The sequence below is a fragment of the Carassius gibelio genome, chromosome A3 (assembly GCF_023724105.1).
Source record: "Carassius gibelio isolate Cgi1373 ecotype wild population from Czech Republic chromosome A3, carGib1.2-hapl.c, whole genome shotgun sequence".
In the NCBI taxonomy this organism is placed as follows: Eukaryota; Metazoa; Chordata; class Actinopteri; order Cypriniformes; family Cyprinidae; genus Carassius; species Carassius gibelio.
The window spans coordinates 14,689,417-14,711,177 of record NC_068373.1 but is presented as its reverse complement, the minus strand read 5'-3'; the positions used below and the strand labels follow the sequence as shown (position 1 = coordinate 14,711,177).

At 38.0% G+C, this 21,761-nt stretch overlaps 1 protein-coding gene across 1 annotated transcript in view; it reads right to left on the bottom strand.

Annotated features, from left to right (window-relative positions):
- LOC127948641 (glutamate receptor ionotropic, NMDA 2A-like) overlaps window positions 1–15,794 on the bottom strand; it is a 130,278-nt gene extending 114,484 nt beyond the window's left edge. Inside the window, exon 1 of the mRNA XM_052545223.1 lies at window positions 15,390–15,794. Within this exon, the coding sequence (XP_052401183.1) occupies window positions 15,390–15,794 (405 nt within the window). The remainder of the gene's footprint in view (window positions 1–15,389) is intronic.
- Between the last annotated feature and the right edge of the window lie 5,967 nt (window positions 15,795–21,761).

Below are 21,761 nucleotides of genomic sequence, written 5' to 3'. Positions count from 1 at the left end.
GAAAGAGAGAGATGTATGTGAGAACATGCCATCATGACAAGGGCATAGTGGAGCTCTGCTGAAATGGAAAATTGTTATGCATGCTTTATCTAACTGAAATATATATATATATATATATATATATACACACACACAGGCAATTATTACATTACAACCTAGCAGAGCTCCACCGTGTCCTTTCTGTGATGTCATGTCCTCACATACATCTTCCTCTGTCTTTGCATGTCTGATATATGACTCTCAAGCTGCCAAATGTGCCAACGATATGTCATAATGACCTTAGACTATAAGCCTTGCTGATATATAAATCACCAAGCCTGCATTTATTTGAACATTAATATAGTTAAAACAGTAATATTGTGAAAAATGTAAAATTACCATTATCGATTTGAATACATTTTATATGGTAAAGCTGAAAATTCAACAGCCTTTACTCCAGTTTTCAGTGTCACATGATCCCTCAGAAACATTTCTTATTATTATCAGTGTTGAAAACAGTATTTTTTAATTTTTTTGGGTGTTTTTTTGGGTGGGAGGGGCCTATTATACTTTTTTCAGGATTCTTTGATGGATGGAAAGTTTAATAGAAACAAAGTCTTTTTGGGTAGAATATCTTTTCACAAAATTCTTGTAGAAGACATGGGATACATGGTTTTAGGAAAGGAAAGAAAATTTGCAAATATATTACATTTTCTTCTGGTTTAGCTGCACTGAACTTGTGAACAGGTCTTTACACGAAGCTGCCACGTGAATAGCCATGACAAGCAGCTAATGCCTGGCTTAAGGGAATGTCACGAGGATTTTAATTAAAAATTAAGTTAAGTCACATTTCCATAGGCAGAGATTCAGTGACATCATTAACCTTACACACACTTACCTCTGACCCTGCTCAGTCCCGGTTCTCCACTACAGGCAGACAAAAAAAAAAACAGATCAAAGCCGGTCCGACCGAGCTACAACAGCTGTAAGGGGTGGAACTCAGCTGTCATTGAAGATTTCACAGCTCTGCCCTTGGGTCTGCTTTCAATGCACCAAACTCCAGTAAAGACTTTAGCACTTTGGGGCAAGACACATGTTTCACGTTAACTTCTGAGGAGTTCAGTATGCACCACCCTGGCAATAATCACAGACACTTCCAAGAGAAACTGTGTCAGACAGATCTTTGTGGCGCATCTGCTATTTTCGAATCTCAATTTAGACATAAAATGGGGCATACAAGTGCCTCTTTCCCCCATAATCCAATAAATCTCCTCTGAAAATTTGATATTTTACAGTGCTCCTTTATCATTCACCTCCTGTGAAGGTAATTGGTTTTGAACCTGTGTTTGTTAAGTCCTCTGGTGCGCTTGGACTACCGCCAGCCTAATGCTGAAAATAAACAACCTGGTTAAAGTAACCCCAGCTTTTCAAAGCGTGTTAATAGCCACACTTTGATTTGGTTCATGGACTGTATTTCTGAACAGACTCAGGACTCATAGACATCCAAATGTTTTTCTTAACATGTTTAAAATGATGTCTGAAGCCAGAATGAGAGTTGTTTTTGATCATTTTTGTTCACTACAATATATCTGTTATTGACCCACATTAGAGATTTTGTTACAGATTAAATGAATACAGATTATATTGATATGGGATATACACTCACCGGTCACTTTATTAGGTCCACCTGTTCACCTGCTTGGTAACAAAAATTGCTAATCAGGCAAAATCACATGGCAGCAACTCAACATTTATGCATCTAGATGTGGTGAAGACAAGACAACTTGCTGAAGTTCAAACCGAGCAAAAGAATGGGGAAGAAAAGGGATTTAATTGACTTTGGACATGAGATGGTTGTTGGTGCCAGACGGGGTGGTCTGAGTGTTTTAAAAACTGCTGATCTACTGGGATTTTCACACACAACCATCTCTAGGGTTTACAGAGAATGGTCCAAAAAAAAGAAAATATCCAGTGAGCAGCAGGTGTGTGGACCAAAATGCCTTATTGATGTCAGAGGTCAGAGGAGAATGGGCAGACTGGTTAGAGAAAAGCAACAGTAACTCAAATAACCACTTGTTACAACCAAGGTATGAATAGTATACCATCTCTGAACACACAACATGTCGAACCCTGAAGCTGATGGGCTACAGCAGCAGAAGACCACACCAGGTGACGCTCCTGTCAGTTAAGAACAGAAAACGGAGGCTACAACAGCGCACATTTTATCACATACTGAACAACCCCACATGCATTCACAGCTGTGTTAACTCAATGCTAGATGTTACTCTCTCATTAACATGTGCTTTTAAATTTTAATTCACGTGCTGCTCTGACCTGTGCTTTTTCTGAGCGCTGCATACACCCCACCAGAGTAAGAGAGCGGAGCGGTGTGATTCTGACTGGAGTTTTTAAAAGTCGGAGCGTCATGGTCCACAATTGGATCTCTCCGATCAGAAGATTATAATGACGGCAATAACCATGCAGGAAGTTAGAGGCTAGTTCTCAAGGAGTTTGCCTGTTCCTTTTACAGAATATTTTCAGGTTAAAGCATGATTTACCGTATTTTTTGGACTATAAGTCGCACCTGAGTATAAGTCGCATCAGTCCAAAAATACGTCATGACGAGGAAAAAACATATATAAGTCACACTGGACTATAAGTCGCATTTATTTAGACCCAAGAACCAGCCCTCTCTCGGCTGGAGACGGTAATGTTTTCTGTTAGCTAATTTCTCTCATGTTCTCTCAGTTCATGTCAAATTTTGATAAATAAGTCGCTCCTGACTATAAGTCGCAGGAACAGCCAAACTATGAAAAAAAGTGTGACTTATAGTCCGGAAAATACGGTAAACAGATTCAGAACATTCATACGCAGTCGATTTCGCAATAATGTATAAAAAAGTAATCTTACAGTGCTACTTTATCTGTATCTGATTTTGAATGAGCCGAAATCTGTAAGAAATGCATCGATCTGTAGATAAAATAACTGATGAAAATGTAGCGTTATTTTCATCACAAACAAAATATGCACAGCAGAAAGCAGGAATTATACCTTTTAATGCTGACAATGTTGTTAGTTTGATATGTGACGCTGTGCTTCTGTAAAATAATTAAAGCAAACATGATACAGTTTCTGCCATCTGGGTCATGTGAAATCATACTTCAAAGTAGTGAAATGTCTACATTCAAATGAAAAATAAATACAAAATAAAAAAAAAGAAAATGTGTGGGTTAGCATGGATGATTTACATGAAATGTATTGTGTGTGCAATGCATATTGTGCATTATTAAGATGGCTTTCAGTTCATTAAAATAACAAAACAAAACAAAACAAAAATATATAAAATATTTATTTTACTAAAGTGGGCTTGCTGTTATCTGTAGCCTACAGTATTTTTTTTTTCAACTGTATCTTCCAAATTCAAACTTGTCATATTATCACAACTATGCAGTGTACTTAACAACATAATGCTTATTTTAGGTTTCAGACATTTAAACACACATAAACACTAGTAAAACAATATATTTAGAGTTTGAAAAATACATGTATATGTCTATGGAAGCAACAATAACAATCCATTCAAATTTAATTTGCCGATGTGTTTTATTCATATTAGATACACATAGTGTAAGTAACTATAAAGTTCACTCTATTTTTCACCCAGTGCCTGGGGGGGGGGGGGGGGGCAGTTCTGAAGGAAAAAAGGGGTCCAACCCGGTAATATATAATATATAATAGATATATATATATATATATATATATATATATATATATATATATATATATATATCTTTCTATAACAAGTGAACATGCATAGTCTAGGCTGTATGTTCAGTCAATTTTGACCCACATTGTGGTAAATCTCAAGTGTGAAGCTCATCTTTCCACCTCAGAAACTGAGTAATGTGGGAAGCCGTTATTAATCAGCCACATAATCACTCTTTTCAGCTACAGTGCACAGCTTCTTTCAAATTCTTTTTCATTCATTTTCTTCACGCAGCATACTGTAGCATCTCACAATATTTCTTATTACTGCTGAACATTGTCACTCTACCGATGAAGTAAACTCTCTGACGTTTTCCCCTCAATGTTCTGTACATCTTCAAGGACACTTTATAAACCAGAACGCCTCTACACTTTCCTTTCTAAGGAGGGCTGTCACGACTCGCGCATGCTCCCGTGCTGAAAGTCTTTGGTTTTCGTTGCGCACAAAAACAAGTCATGGTTTCAGAAACAAGAATTTCATCCAATCTAAACCAGAGTCTGATGTTTATCCCCTACATCCCTGACAACTAAGCCCAGCTATGTACATTTACATCAGCAAACAGCACTATTTCAAGACCTCGACTGCTGCCTCCAGCATAACAAAAATGCCTTTCCCTTCACCTCCTGAGATAAGCGACCTAACTGTGGAAGTCTCTGGAGCTCAGAAAGTCCGCTGCCTCATTTGTCAAAGCTGACCCTGAAAAACTCAGCTGTTTTGTCATTTATCTTTGCTACTTTTGGACCTATTTTAAGGCATGTCCATGTATTGAGAACGAAGGAACATGGGAAGAAGTAGAACAAAAACTAGTTTACTCTCAAGGCGTGAGACAATTTTAGAAAGTATCATAGGTTCAGGAGAAAAAATACACACAAAGCACACATTGATGGTCACTATCCCAAACTGACCTTTTTATGCTAATGCATGTACACACACACACACACACACACACACACACACACACACACACATATATATATATATATATATATATATATATATATATATATATACAGAAATTACATGGTCACACTATGAAAAAAAAAGCAGCAAAAAAATGAACTTAAATTGCTTCAGGCCATTCATAATTAAGCACAGCGAACCACATGTTGAGCACAAAACAGGTCAATATCTTGCTATCGATTAAGATGTTAAGTCTCTGTTAATCAATTATCCAATCAAAACCCTCAAGCACACACTTTTCTAATACATTTGCATAATAATTCTGTTTGGATAACCTCTATTCAATTCAGCCTCTAGTGCCTGGAGCAACTGCAGATCAATGTAAAAAAGGTTTGTCCACAGTTAATCTTTAGCTTGAAAAGTCACCTTGAATGGTTCTCTATTAACAATTTAGCGAAGCCTCCATAGGTTTGGTTCAGTACATTATGTACATGTGAGTGTTCTTATGAATAAGTGGACCTATTTCAGACACCAGAGCAGGTTCAACATCCTTAATATTAATAGCCTGAGCTCGAGAGAGAACAATGCCACTTAATGCCGTTCCTTTATCTACACAGGGATACGGCCTCAATCTTCTTCAAGAATATGCCTTGCTTTTGTGAGCAATTAACAATCAACAATCTTGTAACTTCCACTGGGCCATCGTACATAAAAAGTGTTTCTAATGAATGCATGGAGCACAAAGAAAAAGATATTTAATTCATGCCATCCACTTCCATTTTCTGTCTTTGATCACACTTCACTGCATCTGACAAGGAACTGTACCAATAGAGAGGAGTGTATTCTGATGTAACTGCGTTCGCTGCATGAGCACTGCAGTGCATCTCGAATCGGCTGAGGACAAGCAAGTCCAGAAGAATGCTTTATTCATTTTGCAGTCGCATTAAGCAGAACAGTGTGCTGCGTGGATGCAGTCTTCCCCTTCCAAAAATACAGTATCAGACACTAAACAGTTTGATGCAAAGCATACATACATTTTTTTGGCACTTAGTAATGTGAAGTCTGATTGCTTGTCGCACTCTGTTTGGAAGCATTTCAGGCTCTGCTTGGACTCGGATGATTGTTTTTCTACAATACTTTTGCATTCCAATAGTGCCAATACTATCATATTCATTAAAGTGATAGTTCACTCAAAACTGAAAACATTTGCTTAGCCTCATGTCATTCAAAACCTGACTTTATTTTCTTGGTGAACACAAAACGTCCCTAGACAAACACAGTGAATGAGAATGGGGATGTCAAGCATCAGAATTACAAAAACAAAAGACACCATAAAAGTAGTTCGAACAACTCATGCACTATTTTCCAAATGTTCTGAAGTCATACAACAGCTTTGTGTGAGAAACAGACAAAAAAGACAGAAAAATCTTGGTATCTGCCCTAGCTCTCCTTGTTGTATTCATGTTTGATTTGTGAATTAATAGTTCTTTTGTGTCTGAACCTTTCGGTGAATCATTGATTCAGTTCACAAATCTGATCTAAATGATTTGCTCACAATTTTGACTGATCTGGTCACAGTGATACACAACTTTAGAAGATTGCCAGTGAATCAGAGAATGGAACAAATTGAATATAGTAAGGCTTCAGATGACTTATATATATATATATAGAGAGAGAGAGAGAGAGAGAGAGAGAGAGAGATTTTTATATTAAAATTAATTACAGAAATATAAATATAATGCACTTTTAATAATATGAACCCCTTTTTATGGAACTTTAGCATTTCTTAAGCTTAAAACCTCTGCTTTCCATTTATTGTAACTGCATGGAAAAGAGCAAGAATACAATTACTGAAAGTGTAAATTTGGTGTTCCACAAAAGAAATATTTTTTTAAGGGGTGAGTATTTATAAGGGTATAAATTTATAAGGGTGAGTAAAGTTTATTTTTGAAAGTGATTCAAATCAGAACTCATATCATGAAATGCATTTACAGTACACTGTTTGCTGTGTAAAGCACTGTAACACTGTTACAGTGAGAGAGTAAAGAAATCAAATTAACATTGTGTGCCCTTAACCGGGCCAAACAAGAACTCTGCAGCTGCCAGAAAAACATCTGCCTCATGCCTCACCCTTCACAGCTGCATTGACCTGTCTTTAATTAATGAGCCAAGCTTCATAACACAGTGAATTCATTGTCATTTTCAAGCGCGTCCTGTACTTTCAGCCTGTCTTACGTAAGATTACAGTTTGGCTGTTAAGGTCCGCTGTTAGCAAGCGGCCCAATGTGTGATTACACCCTCCAATGGATTTGTCCTTACATAAGAGAGCATATAGCTGTGGGGTCGATCTCTCAGCTAGACCTTTGTTGTCTAATAAATGTCACAGGCTTCATTTACCTCATAATTGATGGTAAATAATTTGCAGCATTTAACGAATGAAACAACAGACGACTAGCCTGTGACCCTAGATTGCTTTTGTGTGAACTACCTTGTCTTCATAACATCCTTCATTAATAGTGACATCAGCAAAGTCTGAGCCGCAACGTTTCCAGGCGTCAATGGCACATTTCCAGCATAAAGTGCAGCATACGGCTGCTCGGGAATCTTTCAGCTGCAGGACTGCAGCAAACTTGGTCGATCCTATTTACCATATCATATAAAAAGATAGATCGCTTTATTGGGTTGAATTCTATAGAGCTTGTGAATCTAGTCAATTTATGGTCTATTTATATTGAATGTAAGGTCAGTGTTCAGAAAGCACAAGGAATAGTGTATAAACAGCCCCAATTAATTCATTTTGCCATTAAAAGTAATTGCAGAGCTAATTTTGATGCTCATAGGCCTCAGCTTGGCAATAATTTGAGTCCAAGCTGTGTTTTGTTGCAAATTAAACCGTATAAAATCAGCAAGGAAGCACTTGGCTGAATTGAATTGAATGGAAAAACAATCAGATACAGTTTCATAGATTAATGCCATGTTTTCATTCATTCCCTCCTGGAGGCATAAACAGTTGTTATTTGGAACGATTCTGAAAACAGCCTTCATTTATTCAACTAATATAATATTTGAGAAATAGAGATGTATTCAGTGGGATATGGCATACTGCATGCGTTACTTTATATGTTACATCTTTTTTTCCAGTGTTAAAATACTCCCTCTTTTCTTAGCAAGATGCAGAGACAGCTGTTAGTAAGTGATTTTTGGATTTATACAGCTATGTTGGTTCAACGAATGGCATGAGATTCGGGGCGGGACTGTCTGGCCAACCAGTGGCAGCCTGTTTAAAAACTAAATTGTTATTAAAAATGGTAATCATTATTTTTGCATACACATTTGGTTTTGCTTGTGCTATCATTGTGATATCTGATTCAAGAACTGTTCTTAGATCTCGAAATGAAAAACTGGGCTGTCTAAAGCTTTTCTGAGTAAACGTGGTATCAGCCATCTTAACAGTGAACACTACTTGGCAGACACTAACTCGCACCTAAATGTTGTTGCTCAAAGGTTGTTCGTTCATAGCTTAAGATACATAACGGAGTTGATTTCTCAAATAATTTCTGTTAAAATCTCATGTAAAATCAAAAGCAAATTAGACAATTGTTGATATACTCTACGAATGAAGAACTGTAATGTTGATGTACAGTATCTCAGATCATTCGGTTTGGCAAGGATTTGATCATAAATGTTTGTGTTCATATTGAAATCTTTTACTTTTGATTAAAGACTTTGATATCTTGGCAAATATTAGCAAAATGGGTCTCATTCCCTAACCGTGTGTAGGCACATATTTGTGCGTAAAACTACTTTTTGAACATTTATTACAGAGAAACAGGCTCATAGTTAAATGACTCTTTTATTCAATTTTAACTAAACCAAATATATTTCAATAGCTAAAGTCTCAATTTGTTCTTCATATAGTTTCTTCATATAGAGATTTTAAAGAGATTTTCCTGTGGGAAGGTGCTTCCTTTCATCATTACTTTCCAGCACCGCTGTGCAAAGCCTTATTGCCTTGGAAATAGCAGTTAGCTAATGAAATACTTTTTCTTGTTCTACTGTCCATTGAAGCCAGGCACACAAGAAAGCACAACTATAATCAAGAGAGTGGCGTAACACTTGTCCCACGGACATCTGCTGTGATTGATGAGTTCCACACCCTTTGTTCAAGCCACCATCTCTGTAAAGTAAAGAACAATAATAGGCAGCCTGTTTTACTCCTCAAAGGTAACAACTAGAGACAATGTCCTGGACATATGTGTGAGATTTAAGGCACATAAGTGGTATCCCATCTACAACTGTGCCATTTCAGAAGGGAATAGTTGTGCATGTACCTCAACACTAGTTACTTCATTATAAAGCTCAGAAGAGGCTCAGGGGATCAGGACATTAGCATTTGAGGAGATATTTGCATTCTCTGCTGTGTTGCTTTACAATAGCACAATTATTTTGTACAGGAGGGTGGCTCAGAATCGTTTAGGATGAATACAACTGGGGCGTTTCATTGGACACACCTGCAAATTGCGCACATGAGGCTAGATTAGCACTAGTGTTCGACCGATATATCGCCATGGCATTTGTCAAATAACGGCATTGGCCGATACGTTTTTCTGCTTGGCCATTGTCTTCAAGGCGGGACTTTTGGTTTGACTGCGCTGAGAGCGGCAGCGCCTCTCTTGTTCGTCGTCGCCGTTAACAGTTCTTTCTAATATGGAAAGAAGTCTGTTTAATAATCAGATCGAACAGTTAAACAAAGTAATTAATGTGTACAGAAAGTATTATAATGATTGTTTTTATATAAGGCCTATTAGTAATAGAAAGGCAAACATTATAATACTTTCTCATTTGCCATCAGCATTAAGTAAATATTATTTCTTAAATATTAATATCAATAGTTTAAAAAAATCATACCCCCCCCCCCACACACACAATGAGGATACACAAAAGCCTCTATTTAAGGGGACTGATATCACTTTGATCCCACTACTAGAAGTAAAAAAAAAAACAATATGGCGGTCTTGAAAAAAGCTGTGACATCACAATGGCCTCATTTATTTTAATTAATAATTTAACTGAAAATCTCCACCCTGTGGTGGTTCCCTCATCTACGGCAACAGCAGGTTATTAGTTGTAAGATGGCAGCAAGTTAATTACGTTTCATAATTTCTATGTTCATAACTGCTCTCTTATTTGTGAACAGTAAACATTAGTGCTGTGCTTGTTCACAGCAGGTCTTTGTTAATGAAATTTCATATAAACAACATAAATCACTCAAAGGATATGATTAACAGGAACCAGTTCAGAACTCAAAAGTATCATAAGGACTGTAACAAAATGTTACAGTTAGGTTTGTTTAAACGTTTCTTGGTTAACATCAAAAGGCTGGTTAGTATGGCCCAGTTGGCTCCTGCTGGTAGAGACCATAACTACACAATTAATGTTCAATAAATATTTCTTATTATTGTGTAGATTGCATCACAATTTTATTCTGATTTTGCACCTAATCAGAATATAAGAATGATTTCTGAAGGATCATGTGATACTGGAGACTGGAGTAATGATGCTGAAAATTGTACTCTGTGTCAACTTGCAAATAGTAAGTTGTCTAGAGAATTACACTAAAGTGTCAGGAAAGATAAGCCAGGCAGTGAGAGAGCGACAGAAGTAAAACTAACATACCTAATAATATTTCAGAATGAAATTATAAGATAGGTCCTGGGCTGATTTTTCAGTCCATCCCCACACAATGGTGTGCTCTTGTATGCATTACATGCTTCTCCATGTTGACGAGTCCCTCCTCCAAATGGACAGCACATGAGGGTTGTATCTCAACCAAAAAAGAACATAATGATCAGCAGACTCCCTAAACATCAAGTCCATGAACGTCTTAAGTGCTCTACGTGCCTTAAAAGAAAACGCCACCGTTTTTCCAACTATAATGTATGGTGGAAGAGCACTTCACAGCACTTCAACCTTGTTGCAGTAATATCATCACTCCTGAAAACTCCTCAAGTTGGTGGTATTGACAGAAGTTAGAGGAAATGGGAGAGGGGGAGTTTTCAGGAGTGATGATATTACTGCATCGAGGTTCCGCCATACATTATAGTTATAATTTTTTTATCCGCTTAGAAAATCGCCACCTGTTTATTTTGTGTCACCATACTTACTTGTGTAACTACTCATGTAATCGTCTTTAAATAGAGTAAACATGGAAGTGTTTGGTGGCTTCTAAATTCATCCCTGTTTGGATCCTAAGGAATGAATGGAGCTAAGCTAAATGCTAACATAGCACACATGCTACAGTGATTGAGTGGACACACTGAGACGCCAGAGGTACGTATCAACTAGTGTTGTCACGTTACCAAAATTTCGTATTTGGTACTGATACCAGTGAAAATCCACGGTTCTCGGTACCAATTTCGCTACCAAAGCAAAACACAAAAATATGCTAATTAAATGGAAAAACAGTGGCGTTTCCCTTTAAATGAGGTCACAATAAGAATAATTGTGTCTGCTCGGAACAGAAAAATTTACCAACATGTCTGTGTCAAATGTAATCATGGCAAAACATTCTACACTCTTAGTCATTCTGTGTCTCCAAAGTAGAGGTCTTCACAGGTCCAAACATTCGTGCCCGAACCTGAAAGAGACCTGTGATGTACTACACGGAACCGACCCGGACCGTCTATTATTTGAAAGCTGGATCCAAACCCGCTGGGAAGACACAGACCCGACTGGACCTGATTGTCACATAATCCACCTTAAATTGCTATTACAAGTCAATTAACGTTTTGCGAAAAATACAACTTTTGTCAAACCTAATTTAAGGAGCCGTAGTCTTTCTTCCTTGTACCTGACTGCCTGTGATGCATTACAATCCTCCGACAAGAAAGTTATCCATGTTTTTCCAAGTTATTTCAAGTTCAAGCTTAATCCACTCATTATTTCAGCTTCAAAATTCCCCTTGATGTCACGATGATAGATGACAAATGCAACTGTGCACATGTACATTCTGACTCGAGTTAACTTGCATAATAACTTCAACTGTTTGCCCCTTTGAACTATAATGACGATTGCTCGTTCAGTGCCATGGCTGCTAACGTTGCTATCATATCTCTCTGCGTCGATTCTGAATCTGACCACTAAAACTTAAAGATTAAAAGGTTCATTTATAATATTATAAAAATGGGTGAAAATGTAAAGCGTGATTTGGCAGTGGAAGTCATTGTGTCCCTCACTGGTTCCCATCATAGACTGTAAAAAAATATGGACGTAGTGTCCGTGACGTCACCCATAGACTCCTCATTAGCGGTTTTGAAGCCTAAAGTGTGTTGAGCGGGCCGTCGCCATCTTGGCAGCGCGTCACCGCCCGACTCTCCCGGATAATTGAAAATGGGCAAAAAGGCGGGAGCTGATTGCTGAAGCCACGCCCACCTAGTGCGACGGCATTGTCAGCAGCGGCAATTCACCTGTCACTCAAGTGAACTTTAAGTCTTAATATAATTTAAACGGATGAGTTTAAAAAAAATTCACCCCCCTCACAGTTGTCATGAAGGGCAAAATTTGCAATATAGACCAAAATAATTTTTTGAACCAGGCTGTAAACATGTTTTTTTCTGCTGTAAAGTTGGGCATTTTAACATGGGGAGTCTATGGGACTGACTCCCTTTTGCAGCCAGCCTCAAGCGGCAAGTCGATGAATTGCAGTTTTAGTCACTTCCTTATTGGCCTCAAGAGAGAGAGCGGGAGATTGCCGCTCGGTTGCCATAGAAACATTACACGTGCTTGAGACTGCACATGCGTGCTAGCTGGATCAACCTCAAATATGATTTTAGCGCAATTTGAGTGTCATAGAAAACATTCATGTGACAGTTCATCTCAGATTTTGTTGCTGATTTGAAATATATATTAAATATGAGTGTGTCAAGTCTGCAAGCATTATTACCATGCATGCACTTGCATTAACTCTGAGTCTGCGTGCTCTGCTTCTACAGCAGAGAGAGAGAGAGAGAGAGAGAGATATCTTTTATATAGATTCGGACCTGACCTGGACCCGGCTGATCATTTTTAAAATATAGACCCGAACCCGTATGGGTCCCAGGTCGACAGGTCTCGGGTGCACTGTGAAGACCTCTACTCCAAAGGACATTACAGTGCCCCCTTTTTTTCTAAGTGTGAAGAACATTTAAAAAATGTAAAAATAAAAAAATAATAATAATAATAAATAAAAAACTTTTTCCACTTTAAAAACCTTTTGTGGAATAGAAAGATTCCATGTCTCATCATGGAACTATAGATGCCAATGAAGAGCCTTTACTTTTATGAGAGTAGGATTGTTATTTGGGTCCCAGCTAGCCATGCTCAAAGCACAAATATCTGCACAGAGTTATTTAAAAGCCACACGTAACTGGCAAAGTTTAAAACCCTTGTTTTAGTACAGTGGTTGACTGACAGATGAGGATGCATCAAGTCAAATTAGTGTTTACAAGTACAATGTGGTCACATTCATTTTCGACTACTTCTGAAAATATGTTGAATCATCTGAAAGGATCTTTATACCAGTGTCAAGATAGCAAAGACCTACGTCTGAACCACAGTGTGCATATATTGAATCTACTTGGAATCTATTAGGAGTATATCAATGGATAAGCACTTCAGAATTCATATATCCACACTAGAAAGACAGATTACTGCATTTCCCTGTCAGTGATGGAGGAGAGAAAGAACTAAATTGCCTAAATGGCCATCTCCATTGTATGCTGCCTCTCTTGGCACCTGCGTATATTAAATGACAATCATGTGTCTTAAATCAATTCCCTCAGGCTGAAGATATATGGGAAAGCAGCCTAAAAACATCGATAAGACAGTCAGTTGATCTCTGGCTGTAACTAGCCGAGAACGTGCCTGCGCATTGGCCACATTCAGTTGGAGGCAGCACTTCAGATATAAAACAAAGGATCCCCTGACACATGCCAATGATCCCTGTGTTTATTGGGCACAAATCCTGCTGCATGGGCACTAAATGAAGCAAGGTCTGATCAGCGGCCCAACAATAATTACTACATGTATGCTTTCTTGTCTCCTCAAGAACGAAAAAGCCTTGAGCTGCCATTAATTTGGACTGGTCTCTCCAAACCAATAAAGGCAAGAATCAAATGGCATGACACTAAAATGCAACATTTGGGGCACACAAAATGACAAATAAGGCATATTTAAAGAGCTGTAGCATATAGGGATTTCATAATGCTACCATAACGCAGATGTATGTAAACCATGCAAAGTTCACACCAACATGTATCTGGTAGTATAAACTCTCATCCTAGCAATTTACAGTTTAAAATGTATCCACGTGATGTATTTATTCAACAAAAGAAGATTAAACTATCCCTGTAAGTTAACAGTGTAGACATGTATCTCCTTAAAGTGATACTCCACCCCAACATGAGCATTTTGTCATTAATCACTTACCCCAATGTCGTTCCAAACCCATAAAATCTTAATTCGTCTCGGAACACAAAGATGTTTTGGATGATATTTGTGTCTCTCCATATCACTGTATGCTGCTTATGCTGTTCTGCATCAACCGTGCCACAAGGATGTGCTGTTTTCTTTCAAATCAAGGCTAAATACACATAGAAACAGTGCATCCTTGTGGCACGGCTGATACAGAACAGCATAAGCAGCATACAGTGATAAGGTGAGACACAGAGGAGACTGCTGGCAAAGGAATTGTTGAATAAAGTTTTTTTTTTCTTCGCTTACAAAAAGTCGCTTCATAACTTTACAGTTGAACCACTGATGGCAGATGGAGTATTCTGACGATGCCTACAGTATCATACTTTTCTGGACCTTGACAGTGTAACTTAGTTGGCAGTCTATGGGACAGTCACAAGCCTCCCGGTTTTCATCCAAAATATCTTAAATTGTGTTCCAAAGACGAACTAAGCGTTTACGGGTTTGTAACGACATAGGGGTAAGTGATTAATGACAAAATTTTCATTTAGGGGTGGATAATCCATTTAAGGATCAACACAAAGTGCTTTAGAATGTCTTAATGTACCGCTGAAGAAAATCTCTTTAGTTTTCAAAATGCTGCTTCATTTGATACAGCCACATCCCGAGATGAAAAGCAAGTAAACATGTTTAACTGCAGCAGCGAGTGCTCATGAGTGCTCTTGAAACTCAATGCAAGTCTGCAACAAGATTTTATAGTGAGTGGGAATTCAGATGCACGGTTAGTGATCGGTTATGAAAATGGAACAAAGTCAACAGAGTGGCAAATAATTTTATCACCTTTCTAAGTTTACCATCTTAAATTGTAACAAAAACTGATCTCAGATCTGATTCGGGGGGTGGGGGGGGGGGGTTCATCTTTTTTGATGTTCAAATGAGTGTTGCATCATTACAGATGTGATTGAAATTATGATGGTTTAATACAAAGAGGTATTTGTTATCAGGTTCAGTAAAGTGATTACTCCAGCTTTTTTGATGAAGCATATGTTGTGAAATAACTCCATATGGTAATTTGTCAGGGGAACAGTTAGGGCACGATTGCATGTCGCACTAATGACATTATTTTACATTATTGTCATTACCAAACCACATTAAGGTGCACATTTTTACCCGCTGAACTCATTTTGTGATCTCAATAATATTTCGATCTCACCTTCTGCTCCAGATCTAGAGTAACCAAATTTGTAAAGCACTATAGTATTCATACCCGGCTCCAGGTGAGCTTATGACTGACCTTATCTGCCATGATCATGGACGAGCCGCCATGGATGCCCAGAATGGGTATCAACGTCTGAGAGGAAATAAAATCCAAAATCTGGGCGATGGCTTCCTGGTCCGTGCCGTCCCCAAACACCACCCCGTGGATTTTAGTCCCAGACATGAGATCGCACACATGGGTAATGATGCTTTTGGGGTCCGTTTCATTCACCAGCAGGGTCACCACGTTGACGTCAATGGGATCATCTTTGCTCCACAGAGCCCGTATATCTCTATCAGAGATGTAGCGTGTTTGACCCAGGATCACGGCAATGTTCAGTATGGGCACTTTCTCTGCCGCATGTGAGATGTTGAAGAGGGTAAGGAGAGCTGGAAGAGTCAGAAGAATCAACCTGGAAAACCCCATAGTGCTCAATTTCATTCCCTGCAGAGGAAAAACACAAAGATAAAAGAGTTCAGAATTACATTACCTGAAATAACTATTTAGTAACATATACATTTCACATTCAATCCAGTGGAGTTACACAACTACTTTGAGAAGCGCAGGATTTTTTAATCTAATTTTGGAATTTAGGCAATGAATAGCTAGCAATGAGCAAATGATGAATATTATATGTGACACTGGATCTGAGCAGCAAGCAGGGCAGAAGAGAGTGGAGCTGACATCGTCACATGAAGAGTCTTGGAATGACTGAGCAGAGGAAGCTCACAGGCCCTCCGCTACTGTGGCCAGCGTGTATACACAAACAGATGCATTGTAAAGCAAGGGATAAAACTGCAGAGAAACAGCATATGGCGCAGGGGCTGTTGGAGCCTGCGATTCTCATGAAGAACAATACATCATCACCATTTTTAAAGACAAATGAATGAGCAAGCTAGATTAAGCACAGTTTCGGTTGATAAGAACATGAATGGTTGATTTGTTTCAATGCAGTTGAGCAGAGGTAGGTGAAAATATCATGCTTTGTGTGATTGGATCAATGCTTGTCTCCAGAGACTAATAAGACAAGTTTTTTTTCTTGATGCATTTTTGTAGATATGTATTTGGATTACATGCTTATCTTTACAGTGATTTAATAATTGTTACATATATACAGATGTCTAAATATAGCAGAGCATGCTTTTTTTTGTCTTTAAATCAATGTTTTGAGACACCACATGACATTTTGTCCAACACAAACACTTATTCATCATGGTTTTGAGTGGTTGCAAAAATATCCAATGTTCACGCTTTGAAAGTACTGATAAATTAATAAAACAATTATGAACCATGTGAGTCACATGATGTGACAAACATTAATGAATGTGGAGCTGAGGTTTTACGGACTTTGGCTGGAGGCCAATCTTTGACAAGTGCATTTTACTTTTATATGATATTTCATTTTAATGTAATTAATTAGAGTGGGGGAGGGAGTGTATTTTATGAAGATTTTGCTGTTTGCGTGAATAAAACTGGCCTCATTTGTTATTTTAGGCAAATGCGATACCAGTGTTCTTACAACGTGACAGGGAGCTTGACATGGGAAATATATCTAGAGCAATATTGCCTCTGATAGCTCATTAATTTCCTCAAAACAACAATTATGCAAGTGCGCCCCCTATTGACTCGTGTGGTTTTGCGTTCTCATCTGGAACCTCTACGACACTATATTCAAAGAAAAAAATACGCATCAGAACTTTACAACAGAAGCAAACTAAGGAGGTCAATCATATCCATTTTGACAAAAAAGAAGCAACATTTTCAATCCCACTGTTTAATGGAAAATAAAACCAGCGTTAGGCTATGTTTTAACAAGAAAAGTAGGCTATAACCCGATGAAGTTGGATCAACAACTCGACCTAAAATCCGCATTCATCTGTTACATCAAAGCAAGCAGAGAAAAGTCCTCTATCATGTTAAACCTTTCAAAAAATGACACGTTTATCTTTCTTGTTCTCTTTTTGCTTTCATGTGGCCTCGTTAATTAGTAAATGTCCTCGTTTTATCCAGCAAAAGCGAAGCGCATTCCTGAGGGAACATCTTCAGATTTGCTTCTCACATGATCACGACACGAGTTTTCACACAGGTAAAACAAGAGCGTTTTTTTTTTTTTTTTACATAACTCTATAAAACACAACTTGCTATTTAAAACCCCATAGCATATCCTAACATTATAAAGTATCAAATCCCGTTTCCTCATTTTAATGCCTCTGAATTAACGCCGCGTTTTCCTCCATCAAATTGATTAAACTGAAACTGAATGGTTAGACTTAATTTGTCTTACAATTAATTTTTTTTATAAGAGCAAATCGTAATGGACCAGGCAATTTTTAACAAAGGGATACAGAAAGAAAAAGAAACACAATAATACTCACAGCATCTCCCTTTCACAAAGCTCCAAAGATGTTGAATGGGATGACATTGCAACAGTCCTCCTCTCACCAGCCAGGTTGGAAATACGGATAATTATTTCCACCGACGAATCATTTAAGTTCAACCACAGAACCATATGAGTCAAATTAATCCAGGGGTTTGCATGTTTACGAATCATCCATGACTCTTCCTCGATAAACAGAAGCGCGAGACTCGCACGCTGGGAACTGAATCCGCAAGAAATTGGGACTGAATCTGCGAGCAGGACCACAGGACAGTCTCACGGTCCTCTTTGCCCACGGTTTCTCTGGATGCCGTTACACATCCTTAAGGTGAAAATGAGAATTACACCCTGTTTCCGAGCAAGACACCCCCTAAGAAGAACCTGTTTTTAGTGCGACGGTCTTCAAATCTTGTGAGTCAGTCATCGGTTTTAAACACGCGAGTCTTTAAATGTCATGCCAATGTTCACTTGACGTAACTTAGCATACGCATAATCGTAAAAGTTACTAGACTAAATATTCATAAACTCGCAGGATGTGGATTATTAATGCACCTCGGTTCGGAATTGTGGAGCTTTTACCTGTCGCAAGCGTGGTTCTTCTGCTTTTTCAGTGATCTGAATGATTTTGGTGAGAAACTGCCTCTCGGTGACGTCTGACAACAATTCCAGAGCTGAACTTCACTGCGGAAACCACTGCGCTCATCATTGGCTTGTACAGTGAGCGCTGCTCGGACATCAGGGGCTCGTCCGCGCGGATGCTGCTCTCACACACGTTATTCTCGTCTGACCGATCATTACGTGCTCGATTTCGAAGCGTTTCTACTGCATTCGTTCACCACTGTCTTAGATGAGATGAGGGAACCTCGAGCTTTTCATCTCCGCTCGTTCACACTGTAAATAAGCGTTCAGACTGGCTCAATACGCACTTACGCTTAGATCCTTACATTTGCGCGTCTAGTTGCATAAATCAACCTAATCATGTTAAATGTAAGGTAGAAGAAAAAGAAAGAAAGAAAGAAAGAAAGAAAGAAAGAAAGAAAGAAAGAAAGAAAGAAAGAAATCACCTAAAAAATTAAGTGACAATTAAGTGGTGGCATATTGGTTATAACATAGATAGATATATAGATAGATAGATAGATAGATAGATAGATAGATAGATAGATAGATAGATAGATAGATAGATAGATAGATAGATAGATAGATAGATAGATAGATAGATTAGCCTACTTTAATTTTCCATAAAATTACTATACACAAATATTGTACAGTGAAGGCAAGCAAACCCCAAAAGTCTGTAGATGTGAAAAAAATTCTAAAAAAGATCATGAGGATGGAAGCAATACATTATTCTTGACTATATTTCTCTATTGCCTTTTCCTAACAGCAGATGCTCCCTTCAAGAAATGCACTCAAACAGTACCATATGAGGACATGCTACATCTCTATTTTAGCACCATAATCCCTTCTGAATAATTTCAGTAAACGTGACTTGCACTATATATTGTATATTTGATTCAAACCACACATTCAAAACACAGGCATGAGTCATAGGATCGCTCTTTGTGTGATTTCACCAGGTTCTGTGGGAAGGACTCAAGCTTATGGAAGATTCTCATAGTCAGAGTATTGCTACACCTCCAGCCCCCAGCTCCCATTACTCTATCGGACAGAAGGAAATGGTCATCTTTGTTTTCTGCAGCTGCAGTGAACATGATTTACTCATTAGCAGAATACTCCAGCATGTTCTCCTGCCTGTGAAGTTCTTGGTTCTTGGTTTTTGACACATCTGCAAATGTTTCTATTTTAGCTCTGCATGTCACACTGGAAAAAAAAAAGAAAATAAAAAAAAGAAGCATCCCAAAATGTGAGTAAGCGCTTCTCATATTTTGGTTTGGCCATTCCACCATCATACAGGCCCTTTTTATGAACACTGTCTCAACCCTAACTCATGTTTAGTTAAAAAAATAAAAAAATAAAAAAAATAGTTCACGCTCAAACTGCAGCTCTCTGTTTTCCCTGAGGGGTTTGTATTTCAGCTTAATACTATTGTGGTGCTGGGTATAGAGTCATGCATGAATGCAGGGAAGCGGTACCATGTCTGTTTGAGAAGTAATGCAAAGTGAATGCCTGCAAAACAAAGAAAATGTGAGCAGTTGCATCAAGACCAGTGCAAACAAATATTAGGTAACAAAACTCAAATGAAGCCTGCTTGGAGAGATGCACAGGACTCTTCCTAACTTAACCCTCAAAACTCAAAAGGCTTCAATACTGTGAAGGACCACAACACTAAAAGGATAGTTCACCCAAAAATGAAAATTCGGTCATGTTCCAGAGCAACCCTCTGATTGTAAAATGTGTCCGTGGTACTGTGCTATCAGAATCCCTATGTAACAGAGAAGTCAAGAGCCTGCAAAAACATCTCCAACCGCAGGGTGGCGCTTTATCTTTAAGGGGGTCAATGTGAATTGGCTCTATGCACAGCACCAAGACTACGCATTTACGTGAAATCTCAGAAATCTCAGATTTTGTCATTGAACGATTAATATAAAATAATATTTATACATTTTATTGTTTGAATATAAGACATTAAGTTTACCACAGTAATATAATACAAAACGTATTACAGTTTTTTTTTTTTTTTTTCGATTGCTAAACGACCAACAGTCACTACAGTACACTACAGTAACAGTTCCCATCACCTGCAAAACTCATTGCAAGCAACACAACTCTTAACACATGGCTCAAAACAGGCTCAGTGCAGCCAAACACTACACACAACCCTCACTGAGATAACACACACTGTATCTCAGAACACACTGAGAGGAAAAACACTAGCATCGAACACCAATACAGAAAATACTCACTTTTCATCTTTACAGTTTGAACTATTTCAGTGACTTCATAGAAAAGAGTGACATTCTTTCACATGATTTATTTACATTCTTAGAACATAACAATTCTTTAAGGTAAATGAAAATGAGCAGTTTGCTTCAATAGTTTGTAGTAATTTGCAGAATTACAGTAATGAGGAAAAAAAGGTAGAAACTAAAAGTACATACTGTAATTTGAACAAATAATTGAGGGTCTAATCCTGAAATTGCAATCAGCAGTGTTTGAAAGGCACAAGGCTAAAATCTATTCCTATTTTGAATGTGTGGTTCAGCAGTGTGTTAGCATTTGAACAAAGTGCTGTAAATCCACAGTGTTGTGCAGGTTGTGGTTGAAGTCGTGGGATAAGTGTGTAGAGTTTTGAAAACTGTGTTCAAGCTATGAAAAAATAAACTAGAGTTTGGTCCACATTAACTGCTGCTCTGCAGACTGTAGCTAGAGTTTTGCAGATGTGACTCCAGTTGTGCTCACTGTCATTTAGAAATCGATAAAAACAGTTATTTAAGAGTTCCATAAAGTTTAAACATCCGTGAGGGTGGTTTGTCCCTCTATTGCTGCATGTGTCCACATTTGTGAGGCTAATCAAAGTTTTGTTACACTTCTCTCCTGGATGAAGAAACTCACAATAAGTGGTTCTACATTATAAGACCTAACTCTTATAATTAACTATATTACAGAGCACATTGTAAGCATATTGTGAACAGGGTCATGGTAGTGGTTGCCTATTTAAAAACCTCTTCTGTGGGTCTGGGCAATACATGAGTTAATAGATTATTCACCTAAAATCAAAATAAGTACTTGTGTCAATACATTACAACCATACATTTTTAAAGTAACCTTTATATTTATTTTTCTCTCTTGATACACAGGTTATGTGTATTATATGGATCATAATTATTTACAATTTATTTTGACATTGACAGTCTCTGCAGACCATCAATGAGTTCTTCCTCTTCATGTTCCACCTTTCAGTCGATCTTCCACAGAGAGATCTGGCCTCGCACAAAACCCTTGAGATGGATTAATTTGGTTTTATTTGTACAGACTGTAATATAAAAGGTAAAGAGAATATAATATAAATGTGTGTGTGTGTGTGTGTGTGTGTGTGTGTAGCAAACACTTTTCAGAACCACATGACTGAT